Source organism: Thamnophis sirtalis, unplaced genomic scaffold (genome assembly GCF_051295495.1).
Source record: "Thamnophis sirtalis isolate CommonGarterSnake01/CBP01778 unplaced genomic scaffold, rThaSir2_p1.2 scaffold_3, whole genome shotgun sequence".
NCBI classification, from domain to species: Eukaryota; Metazoa; Chordata; class Lepidosauria; order Squamata; family Natricidae; genus Thamnophis; species Thamnophis sirtalis.
Genome location: NW_028261383.1, coordinates 15,894,445 through 15,907,178, shown reverse-complemented (window position 1 = coordinate 15,907,178; position 12,734 = coordinate 15,894,445). Strand labels below are relative to the sequence as shown.

At 39.8% G+C, this 12,734-nt stretch overlaps 1 protein-coding gene across 1 annotated transcript; it reads left to right on the top strand.

Annotated features, from left to right (window-relative positions):
• The first annotated feature begins 2,568 nt into the window (after nucleotides 1–2,568).
• LOC148047275 (vomeronasal type-2 receptor 26-like) lies at nucleotides 2,569–8,876 on the top strand. Its single transcript, XM_087708024.1, has 3 exons — nucleotides 2,569–2,730; nucleotides 4,748–4,874; nucleotides 7,969–8,876. Exons 1-3 carry the CDS (start codon nucleotides 2,569–2,571, stop codon nucleotides 8,874–8,876), a joined length of 1,197 nt encoding a protein of 398 aa, XP_087564150.1.
• Nucleotides 8,877–12,734: the final 3,858 nt, after the last annotated feature.

Here is a 12,734-nt window from a genome sequence, read left to right as displayed (position 1 = left end):
CCAAAAGTGAAGTCCAGTACCCAGCAATTGTCCAACTGCTTCTCCATTTCAGATGGACCTTGATTGGTCTCTTTGCTTCAGACACAGAGAGGGGAGAGAATTTCATGAAGACTTTTACTCCTGTGCTGGTTAAGAATGGAATTTGTGTTGTTGTATCACAACAATTCTCAGTGACTATACACATAGCACCCTTGAAGGATGCCATCTCTAAGTGGAAGCAAGTCAATGTCTTTGTTTTCTTTACAGACTATAATACCATGATTGATGGAATTTCTGCTGTCCATTTCATACTTGGAGATTTGCAAAGACCCACTGAAGGGAAAGTCTGGATCATCACACTCTTTGGAGCATTACCAGTGAGAAGTCACAGAGTTTACCAATATGTCCATAGTATTTGGAACTTTCAGATCCAGGAAAGAGGTTATGAGAAGACTTACCAATCACCTATTGTGGTGGCACCCCTACATAAATGTTTTCACTGTTCTTTTTCAAAGCATGTCTTTTCTGTCAAAGGCCAAAAAAGATGCACCCAGAAAGCACCACTGGAGACTAAAGACGAAAGGAACAGTTACAAATTTGGAGTTGATCCCCGTGCTTACACTGTTGTTAGGACTCTGGCTTATGCTTTAAATGCAGCATATTCCTCCATATCCAGGAGAAGAAGGAAAGAGAGTGAAGAGGCTTTGGGGGCTCCAAGGCTTCAGCCATGGCAGGTAAGGGGTTCCCACTAGAATCCATCCAGCTTAATCCAAAAAGGGAACCATATCAATCTCCTTCTACTACAAGACTCCCAACAAGTTTGACCAATCTGATCTCTTGAGTCATAATGTTCTCAAGACTGGAAGCTATGAGAGATATTGGAAGAGTGTTGTCTCCTCCCTTTTCCAAATGTGAGTTTGTGTTAGTTTCAAAAGTACTGCCAGATGCTTTCTGATTTTCCTGTAGACAAACATGGCTCTTCTCCTTAAAGCTAAGAGCAGCTCCTAAAATGAGATATACAAAAATTATCACCATAGAAAAAATGAGATATACAAATATAAAAAATGAGATATACAAAAATTATTACCATGTCAGTTAATCCTCAGTTGGGTAATCTTTAGCATGAAGTACAGCCTTACAATGTCTTTCCATGGAGTGAACCAAGTCTGTTAGTTCTTCAGCTGTTATAATATTAAACCAAGATTTAATTATTGCTTCTATTAATTGGGTTTTTGCTGGCTATATTTGGCTATAACCTTTCATAAAATACAGATAATTAAACTTTGTTGCATTGCATTCTTTTTTTTTAAAAAAATTTTTTTTTATTACACAGACAACAATGGGAAAGGGAGAGGATGGGAAAAAAAAGAAAGAAAAAAAAGGGGGGGGGAAGGGAGAACCCATCTTCACATATAATATGTCGTTTAATCACAGGTGCATCCCTACTAAGTTTATACATCCCGTATCTCTCTATTGTATATTTGATAAGCACCACAATTAGCTAGGGTTTAAGAAACAAAAAACAACAAAATAAAACAAGGGAGAGAGAGAAGGGAAAAAAAGGAAAAAAGGGGTAGGGGGAGGAGGGGGAGGCCAAAAAGGGCAAAAAAAGGTCCAAAAAGGAATGGAAAAGAAAAAAGGAAAAAAAAGAAAAAAGGAAAAAAAAAACCATCATCACATGCAACATGTCGTTTGATTACGGTTGTTTTAACATCTAAATCTTCAAATAATGTTTACCATCTCAGATATTTCCTCTAATGTAACTAAAGGTCTCATTTTCCTTCTACAATATATATTCAGTTAACATTAGCATTATTTTCCCCCAGAGAATATACTTCTATTCATTGTTAATCTTGCATTTCATACCTTCAAACAGAGTTGCATTGCATTCTTGATTAAATAAATCTTTCCATTGATATATAATTGATACTACTCCAAAAAAGGTTGTCTTATTACCCATCAAACCTCAAAAATACACTTTTCCCAAAAGGTTTCCACAATTTTGGCCACTACTGTAGCTCACCTGGTAATATTCCCCATGTGGTCTGCATGGCAGAATATTGGCCTAGCAACTTCTTTTCAAATTTTGAAAGAAAGAATAATCTTTTTTGTTTGTATTTTTGACCTGTTCTTGAATGCTCCCTATAACTGACAAATTGTGTCAATTATTTATTTTGTCAATATATGATTCAACAAAATTGTTGAATCTTTATTACTTTGCTTTCTGGTTATCACACTGTTACTTTCAAGGAGTTTAAGAAGTTTCTTAAGAAGAGTTTATTTATTCAATTTATTTGTGATCAGCTCTAGAATGTTTAATATAACTGACAGGTTATATTTGTCAATATACTGTTTATTTAGTCAATATAAGATGAACAATTTTTTGAATCTTTTCCCCTTTAAAATAGTGGCAACATTTGTTCCCTCAACAAGAACATTTCTAAGTTAGACAACTGTATTAGATAGATTCAAATGTGAAAAGACCATATGGGATAAAAATTAAAGTATCATTTAAATTCCTGGATTTTTCCATTCTAGTTTCATCCCTTTTTGCAGAAGAATAAATTTTGCAATCTTTCTGAGATGAAAATGTACTTGGACCAAAATGGAGATCTGGTAGCAGATGTAAACATCTGGAACTTGGTGGTTCTCCCAAAGAATAATTACATCATAAAAATGCCAGGGAATTTTGAAAGACAGAGACTTTTTATCAAGCAAGATTTTCTTTCACAGCTAAAATCGTTGAATAAGGTGAGCAAAATATTGGGGTCTTTTCTATGTTTTCCAAAGCCTTAGGATTCATTTCAAATGGGCAAAGCCTAATCACTAAGAAGGATAATTTGAATGTGGAGAGGAGAACACTTATTTTTTTCTTAGACGGCTTGGGAGGTTTGGGAGGATTTTAGTCCAAGGTATCTTTCAGATGTTATAATATGGAACAATGCTTTAAGCTGATTCAGCTGTGACTAAAATGAGATTTGGGGTGATTATTCTTGAATATCCTAATGTCAAGAGTTCAATATCTTTATTAGAATAGAGCAATCATCATCAAAGTTTAAAATCATGGATATATGAAGAATGGAGGAATTCATGTTAATATCACCATGAGGAAGAATCCACTGGTTGTCACTTAATGCGTAAATATTTTTCTCTGAGAGCATATGCACCAAAGACAAATTCCTTGTGTGTCCAATCACACTTGGACAATAAAGAATTCTATTCCATTCCATTCCATTCCATTCCATTCCATCCCATCCCATCCCATCCCATCCCATCCCATCCCATCCCATCCCATCCCATCCCATTCTATCCTATCCTTCTACAATGTATTAAGTAGAAACTCTTGTATTGCAATGAGATATTCCAGAAGCAAAATGGAGGAAATAAATGAAAAATCTGTTAGTAGTTGTATCTCCTGCAATCCCATTTATTTATTTTAATTTCTTAGTTTGTCAAACATGTACAAGATAGCAGGTATAAATATGAAGTTGGACATGAACAAAGGAAATGAATGCAAATAAATGGGGATAGTAGGACAGGGATGGTAGGCACACTGGTGTTATTTTGCACACCCCCTTTATGGACCTCTTAGGAATGGGGTGAGGTCCATGGTAGACAGTTTAAGGTTGAAGCGGTGAGGGTTTGACGATGTAACAATGGTGTAATGTAGAACATTCAAGGCATTGACCACTCTGTTGCTGAAGTCATATTTTCTGCAATTGAGTTTGGAGTGGTTTACCTTGAGTTTGTATCGATTGTTTGCCTGTGTATTATTGAGGTTGAAGCTGAAGTAGTCATTGACAGGTAGGCGACACAGTTCCAGATTGTCGAAGCTTACAATTTCAAGCCTGGTGGCATACGGGATTCTATTGTGAGTAGAGAAGTGGAGGACTCTTCTCGTGAAATACCTCTGGACCCGCTCAAATGTATTAATGTCTGATATACAGTGTGGATTCCAGGCAAATGAGCTGTATTTGAGAATTGGTCTGGCAAAGGTTTTGTATGCCCTAGTTAGTGAGCCAAGGTGGCGCAGTGGTTAAATGCAGCACTGCAGGCTACTGCTAGATCAGCAGGTCAGCGGTTCAAATCTCAGCGGCTCAGAGTTGACTCAGCCTTCCATCCTTCCGAGGTGGGTAAAATGAGGACCCAGATTGTTGGGGGCAATATGCTGACTCTCTGTAAACCGCTTAGAGAGGCCTGAAAGGCCTATGAAGCGGTATATAAGTCTACTACTGCTATTAGTAATACAAGGTTACTGGAGAAGAACCTTTGCAAATTCAGGTTAACAATTCTTGATTTTTTTGGCACTGCTGTTACGGTGAGCTCTGGGGCTAAGATCATTTGAGATGAGTACTCCTAGGTCCTTGACAGAGTGAGGGTCGTCTATGAGATTGTTTCCTCCCAACTTGTATTTGGTGTTCTGATTTTTGTTGCCAATTTATAGGACAGAGCATTTGTTAGTTGCGACCATTCTGACACATAGTCAAGATCGCTTTGAAGGGCAGCTGCATTGTCGGTGGTGTTAAATAATTTTTCATCATCAGTGAAGAGGACACAGCTGCTTTTAATATGAGCACATAGGTTGTTGATGTAAAGCAGGAGTTTGGGTCCCAGAACTCTGCCTTGGGGGAAACGGCTGTTAACAAGTTTGGGAACTTGTTAGAGATTTCATATTTATCAAAAGGGAATCCTGTGGGCTACTTCACTAACATTACTTTTGAGCACCATTTTTCCTGAATGCTTTGCCATTCATTGTTTTTCTGCATAGCCTCTGCCTCAGTCCAAATGTGTAGAAAAATGTCATCCTGGATTTTTCAGACAGACTCGGGAAGGAGAGCCAGTTTGCTGCTATGACTGTGTTCCTTGTCCAGAGGGGACCATCTCCACTCAGGAAGGTGGGTGACACCCCCGGAAAGAACATTAGATTCATCCAGATCACTTGGAAGCACAGCTAAGCTTGGTTATTTTATTCTTGTTTATTTCAAGTTGCCCGATTTCTTCCATTATGGGTTGAGTAAGAAAAAACATTTGGAAGGATAAGGTAGACATAGATAGAAAGACATGGTGCATCTGCCAGTATGAATCTCTCTTCTTCTTGTCAGTTTGGAAGTGTCCTTCCATGTTGTCCTTTCTTGGAAACAATTGAACTTTTTTTTAATATGAGGTATGGTTTCAGGTCAATAGATCTCCCTCACCCATATCAAATTTTCCTTAAGGGTATCTCTCTTTCTCTCTCCCTCCCTCTCCAATATTAGGAATAAATCTGTATCTTCTTTCTCCAGTGCTCTAAATGTCTATATTATAGTTTAAGAGTTAAACACAAATATTATTTGTAGCTTATATCAATATTCCCAGGTTCACTATAACCACCGAAATGGATTCCTTGGTAGGATTGCTACTTGGTCTTCCCACTTCTTCCCATCCTTCCAATTGTTTTGGTTATTAAATAGTGAAATAGAAAGAATTACAGCAGCAAAAGAAAAGAAAAGAAAGAAAGAAAGAAAGAAAGAAAGAAAGAAAGAGGAAAGAAAAAGAAAAGATTCTATTTGTAGGATTAGAAGGACCAGGAGTGACATGATAGCAGTGTTCCAATATCTCAGGGGCTGCCACAAAGAATAGGGAGTCAAGCTATTCTCCAAAGCACCTGAGGGCAGAACAAGAAGAAATGGGTGGAAACTAATCAAGGAGAGAAGCAATTTAGAAGTAAGGAGAAATTTCCTGACGGTTAGAACAATTAATCAGTGGAACAGCTTGCCTCCAAAAGTTGTGAATGCTCCAACACTGGAAGTTTTAAAGAAGAGATTGGATAAACATTTGAAATGGTATATGGTTTCCTGCCTAGACAGAGTGTTGGACTAGAAGACCTCCAAGATCCCTTCAAACTCTATTATTCTATTCTATTCCATTCTATTTCATTTAAATGTTTAAATCTTGATTTACATCAGGAATTAACCTTTTCGTTTAAATATTTTAAAATTTTTATTTATCACACAAAGTGACTCAGGGTGACATACAGTAAAATCAAGAAGAAAACATATTAAAAATGAGATTAAAACCATGACATTGTTTAAAATAAATAAGATTGTTAGAAGGAAATTAAAAATAAAGTTTGTGCACTCTGCAAACCTCCCCAAAATGGCCTGTTATTTTAAAAAAAGGCATGAATAGCCTTTAAGAGGCTTGTAAAGTGCTCCTGGTGGGTGGCCCCCTCAAATCAGCAAAAGTGGCTCATTTTTCACAAAAATGGGCCCATTTCTTGTCACAACATTGCATGCATAGCCTTTAGGAGACTTACAGAGTACTCCTGGGGGGGAGGGGGACAAAATTGAGCAAAATATGTCCCATTTTCCCCTCATTTCTGCCTTCTCCAGCTACCAGGAACTCACTGAAAGCCTTCTACAGGCTCTACATGGCCATTTGGGTGAAGGGGGGATGGGTTCAGGAGGCAAAAAATGCTGTATACAGTGTATAAGACGCACTCAGTTTTTCAGCCCCTTTTTTGAGGGGAAAAAGGTGTGTCTTATACTCTGAAAAATAGGGTAATCAGCACACAAGCTACTTGTTCCCAGGGGATCCTCAGGCCTATTGAAAGGAACACATTTTAAGAGATTTCTAGACCTCCAATCTTGGAGCTACTCTCACTTTGAGGTTAGTTTGTTGACCCAAGACCATTCCAAGAGAAGTACCTGGGGTCCATTCCTGTATCTTTGCATAGAAGTAAATTTGAGCCCATGGGTACCAAGTCCAAAGCAAGTATATCTGCTGATACTTGTTTTTATACCATGAAATGCACCATAAACAAATGGTTCAGAATGCAATGGCACACACCACTATTTGGTTCCCCTGAGTGGTGGGATTCAAATTTTTTAACTACAGGTTCTGTGGACATGAATGTGGTGTGGCTTGCTGGCTGTGGCTTGCTGGGCGTGGTAGGAGAAGGATCCTGTAAAATCTCCATTCCCTCCCTACTCCAGGAGAAGGATCCTGTAAAGTCTCCATTTCCTCCCAATCTGCTGGGACTCTGGAGGCAGAGAAGAGATGGGGGCGTGGCCAGTTAGAGGTGGTATTTACTGGTTCTCCAAACTACTTAAAATTTAGGCTACCAGTTCTCCAAAACTGGTCAGAATCTTCTGAATGCTACCTCTGGTTCCCCTACATTCTACCATCTTACACCCCTGTTGTGTGAGCTCCACAAGCACGCAACCTTTCCTCAAATGCAAATAAGTTCATCTTCAAAGCTCTGGATGGCATAGAACCAGGGTATTGATGTGAATTCCTCACTTTGAAGCTATCTGCTCATCTCATTATAGCAAATATGAAAAGCATGTTCCATGTCCATTCCCTAAAATTTTACCACTTTGTGGTTCCCTGGAAGCCTGCCTTTTTTTTGCAGTCCCTTCTCTGTTAAGATCCAAAAGACCTCCTAAACTTCCAGAGAAACGACTCTTCTCCCCAGACACTGGCATAGGGCAGTCATGGCGAACCTTTTAGGCACCGAATGCCCAAACTGTGTCTATACACACATGTCCAAACTGCATGGCACACCTGTATGAACATGTGCCTGAGAATGTGCAAACATGTGCCTGAAAAAAATGCATGCTTGGACATGCTTGGACATGGGCGGACACATGCGCTGAGACCATGGGGTGATGGAGTGTGTGCCCACAGAGAGGGCTTTGCATGCCACCTCTGGCACGTGTGCCAGAGATTCACCATCATGGGTATAGGCTGAGGTCAGAGCAGGCTGAAAGTGTGGGTAGACACAGTGAAGGGTAGTTGTGGTACCTGGAATTACTCTTTGGGGTATTATTTTGTTATTCCTTATAAAATCATACATATACTGAAATTGTGTATGTGTATCTTTATGTACAGGCTCCTTTTTACCATTTACTAGGGCTTTCCTGTCTCTCACTATCAGCTGTCATCTAAGCAAGTCTTTCTCGAAATGTGAGAGACTATAAAAGAAATATTACTTTCTATTTTTCTCAGATACTGAAAAATGCACCAAGTGCCCAGATGATCAATATGCAACCGAGAACCAAATCCAATGTATCCCCAAAAGAATAACCTTCCTGTCCTATGAAGAACATTTGAGCATTGTCCTTGTCTCCTTTGCCCTACTTTTGTTCCTAGTTGCAGCCTTTGTTTTAATCATATTCATTAAATACCTAGAAACTCCCATTGTCAAAGCCAACAACCGGGACCTCTCCTACATCATCCTTGTATCACTCCTGCTTTGCTTCCTGTCTCCTTTACTCTTCATTGGTCAACCAAGGAAAATCACCTGCCTTCTCCGACAAACAGTGTTCAGCATTGTCTTCTCAGTAGCTGTGTCTTCTGTGTTGGCTAAAACAATCACAGTGGTGCTTGCCTTTCTGGCCACAAAACCAGGAAACCGAGTAAAGAGATGGTTGGGGAAGAGCTTGGCCAACTCCATCATCCTTTCTTGTTCCACTATCCAAATTATCATCTGCTCCATCTGGCTGGGAGTTTCTCCCCCATTTCCTAACTCTGATCTTCATTCCCAGCCAGGAGTGATCATCCTTCAATGCAATGAAGGTTCTGTCACCATGTTTTATATTGTCCTGGGCTACATGGGTTTCCTAGCTGCCATATGCTTCACAGTAGCTTTCCTGGCCAGGAACCTGCCTGGTGCCTTCAATGAAGCCAAACCGATCACTTTCAGCATGCTGGTCTTTTGCAGTGTCTGGATCTCTTTCATGCCCACCTATCTGAGCACCAAAGGAAAGTCTATGGTGATTGTGCAAGTCTTCTCCATCCTGACTTCCAGTGCTGGACTGCTGGGCTGCATCTTCTTCCCCAAGTGCTACATTATCATCCTGAGACCAGATCTAAACACTAAAGAACATTTAATAGTAAAAGTAGGGAACCAATAGTAAAATTGTTTCTTAGGCTCATGATAATTAATATTTCATTGCAGTTATTATAAGGTTTGTATCCTCCCTTTCATCTGTTTGATCATTAAGGTTATTTAAAACTGAAATAAATAAATCTATAGATACACTGTGAGCTAGCTATAACAGTAGAAAAGAGGGGAAAAAACTTTAAAAGAACCTATATAACATCCATTTTTATCAACCAGGAATTAATTCAATCCTTAAACCTTTTTTAAGTATAAGCTTTAGAGAAACACAGTCCTTCATTTTCTTTGAAAAAATAGATAACAGGCTTAACAGATAACTTATAACCCATACATATTCTTTAATATTCAGGTTAGTTGCATAAAATCATTATATACTTTAGTAACATAATTTACATCACATCCACATTTTAACTCTTACATTTCTGTCCAAAATAGTTTTCATGTAAACTTTGATTTGAAGCAACAAGGGTGCTGTAGAAAAGAAATAATAGGAACTTAAATAGAGTCCTTAAATTTTGGATGAGGGGATAAATGGGGAACTCATCAAATTTTCACATGACACCAAGATGGCAGGAATAGCCAACACTCCAGAAGATAGGCTTAAGATACAGAAGGATCTTGACAAACTTGAACATTGGGCACTATCTAACAAAATGAAATTCAATGGTGAAAAAAGTAAGGTTCTACATTTAGGCAATAAAAACGAAATGCCAGGACGAGGAGAAGAGGCAGTCTAAATGGCTGCCATGAAGCTGGGAAGTCAGATGACCATCTAAGGACAGAAGGAAAAAGAATTAAAGTGAAAAAGACAGAAAACATGAAGCCGCTGTGTGAGATCATTTGCCAGCACGGGATTAAGTACCACCAATATGTGGACGATACTCAATTGTATCTGTCCGCCCCGTGCCAACTCAGCGAAGGAGTGGAAGTGATGTGCCAGTGCGTGGAGGCTGTTAGGGTCTGGATGGGAGTAAACAAGCTGGCACTCAATCCAGACAAGACCGAGTGGCTATTGATGTTTCCTCCCAAGGACAGTCCAGATTTTCCATCAATTAGCCTGGGGGGTGAAAGTTTGCACCCCTCAGAGAGGGCCCGCAACTTGGGTGTCCTCCTGGATCCGCAGCTGACTTTAGAACACCATTTGTCAGCTGTGACCAGGGGGGCTTTTGCCCCAGGTTCACCTGGTGCACCAGTTGCGGCCCTATCTGGACTGGGAGGCACTTCAAATGGTTACTCATGCCCTCGTCACCTCAAGCCTCGATTACTGCAATGCACTCTACATGGGGCTGCCCTTGAAGACTGTTCGGAGACTACAGTTGGTCCAGAATGCAGCCGCGTGAGCGGCTATCCTCTGCGAGCTGCACTGGCTCCCTATTGGTCTCCGGATGCGCTACAAAGTGCTGGTGATTACCTTTAAAGCCCTACATGGCATTGGACCTGGATATCTGAGAGACCATCTCCTGCTACACACCTCCCAACGTCCGATTAGAACCCACAGGCTAGGCCTCCTCTGGGTGCCGTCGACCCGACAATGTCGGCTGGCGACCACTCGGGGGAGAGCCTTTTCTGTAGCTGCTCCAGCTCTGTGGAACGCATTACCAGCAGTGATCCGGACCCTCCCCACTCTCGTGGCCTTCCAAAAAGCCACCAAAACCTGGCTGTTCTGACAGGCCTGGGGTTGCTGATTTTAAATCAGGTCCAAACCCCCAGATAAGCCAAATGTATGTTGTGTTTTTTAAACTGTTTTTGTTCTTTCCCCCTATGTGTTATTTTATTTCATTTCATATTTGTAAGCCGACTGGAGTCCTTCGGGATTGGGCGGCATATAAACTCATTAAATTGCGAATTGCAAAAATTGCAAAAATCATTAAAATACAGAAAATCGGATTTTAAAACTGGTTAGTCAAAATGCTTTGGATAAGCATTTTGAAATGCTGGGATTATCTACTTAAAAATCAACCTTATTTTTCCATTGTGGGAAAATTGAAATAGTGGTTAATATTGACATCCAATCTAAGAGTACCATCTGCTGACAAAAAAAGAATAACATACTTCAAAAATCTTGGAAATATAACACAAAGGACAATGAATGATCAAGATGCCCAGGAAGAGGATGAGCTAACTGAAAGAGTAGATGAAAAAATAGAACAAACAAAACAAATCAAACAAGATGATAAGGAGGAGATAATAACAAAAATAATAAGGATTGATGACATAAGCCAGGGGAGAGTATTTCAAGGGAATTAAAAAAGAAACCAGAGAACCAGGAAGAGTCTTATGGGAGAGAGATAGGGACAAGAGTAGATATTTTAGAAACTAGCCAAGAGAGAGGAGAGCTGACGTCGTGATGGCACAACATGTGATCTTGGTACTCCAAGATCGCAGTTGAATTTCTGCCGCTGGATGGTCCATTTGGACCTAAACTGTCCCACAGAGACGGTGATTGAGAAGGGCACCTCCTGCTGATCTCAGGGATATTGCAAAGCACCTGAAAGATCCAGGAATAGCCCCTTTTTTTTCCTGCGACAGAAACACAGCTAATGAAGCTACTGAAGTTGGGACAGCTCTGGAACAGGAAGAAAGCGGAAAGAGAAAGTGTGTCAAATTGGTGAGGAACTTTTATTATTATTGGAAGAGACTACCCAAGAAAAAAAAATAAGTTAAGTTAATTTTGAAGACAGAAGACTGTAGGTGGCGAGATTGATCTACATTGAACTTAGTGTGTTATCCAGTTTCTAATTTTTTTTCACAAATGGAACTTTTGCAGGGGCTCCCTATTTTGTAAACTGAATGGATTAATTCTTTCTTCTTCTTTTTTCACTTTTGCTTATACCTATGGATTAAAATTCTCCTTTTTTATAATGCTTGATTTGATTGATTGGATTGTTTTTGATCTCCATTTAAGGGTTTTTCTTTCTTAAGCTTGGAATATAAAGAAGATAATAAGAAGGATTATAAAGAGGTTTGTAACAACAGGAGGAAAGCAGTTACATTGCCACTTAGAGGCTGGAGGCTGGATACATTGTTTTTTCTTCTTATCCCTCAACATTCATTTCCTAACATGTCCCAATAGAGAGGAGGGAGGAGATTCTACAGCCCTTTTTCTAACTGTATAGTTTGGAAGGCATTAAGAATCTGCTTCAAATGTCCTGCTATCACTTCCTTTCAATAAAAGATTCGGAAATATGACATTTTCAAGAGTCTATACTTTCTTGGGAAAGGAGGAGAGGCAGGTCCTTACAGAAAGTATCAAAAACAAAGCATGGAATGCCACCTTATCCAGTTGTCTCAGTTAATTAAGAAATGCATAGAAGAGAAGATGTCATCCCGAAGAATATCATAACACTTTCACCTAAGGTTGAACTCTTAACATTTGTTTTCTAACATGTCCCAGTAGGAAGGGCCACGACCACTCCACAATTCTGCCCTCGGGGCTATTCCTGTGATTTTGTAGTAACATGCAGTTCCCCAACTGCCCCTCTGCACATGGAGTGCTAGAAGAAGTTCAAGGTCCCCAGAGAAGTTTCTTCTCTCTCTGTAATTATCACCATCCTGTACTTGGAGACCTTGTCTGATACTTCTCCAGTGGCTTCCTTTGATGTAAACCCAGATTGATGCAACATGGAAGTAACCTTGCACCAGAAAAGGATAAATACTTCTAGTTATGTTGGGTGTTTTCACAAGATTTAGGACAGGCAGAGGATGTGCACTTGAATGTACCTTTCTCTCCTTTTATTGTGAAGCTCAGTTTGTCTCTGTCTAAACCCGCATTTCAATCTTGTAGCTTCTTGAGGTTTAGAAATAGAGAAGTCTCTGATTCAGGCCAAGGAGAAATGGACCTCTGCCTTCTGCTTCCGATGCTGCTGCTGGT

What these genes read in the sequence shown, in the direction of transcription:
- LOC148047275 (XM_087708024.1), top strand. Translation starts at nt 2,569, where the DNA reads ATGTACTTGGACCAAAATGGAGATCTGGTAGCAGATGTAAACATCTGG. An exon ending in AGCTAAAATCGTTGAATAAG is followed by an intron (nt 2,731 to 4,747) that starts GTGAGCAAAATA and finishes TTTTCTGCATAG; the next exon opens with CCTCTGCCTCAGTCCAAATG. An exon ending in GACCATCTCCACTCAGGAAG is followed by an intron (nt 4,875 to 7,968) that starts GTGGGTGACACC and finishes TATTTTTCTCAG; the next exon opens with ATACTGAAAAATGCACCAAG.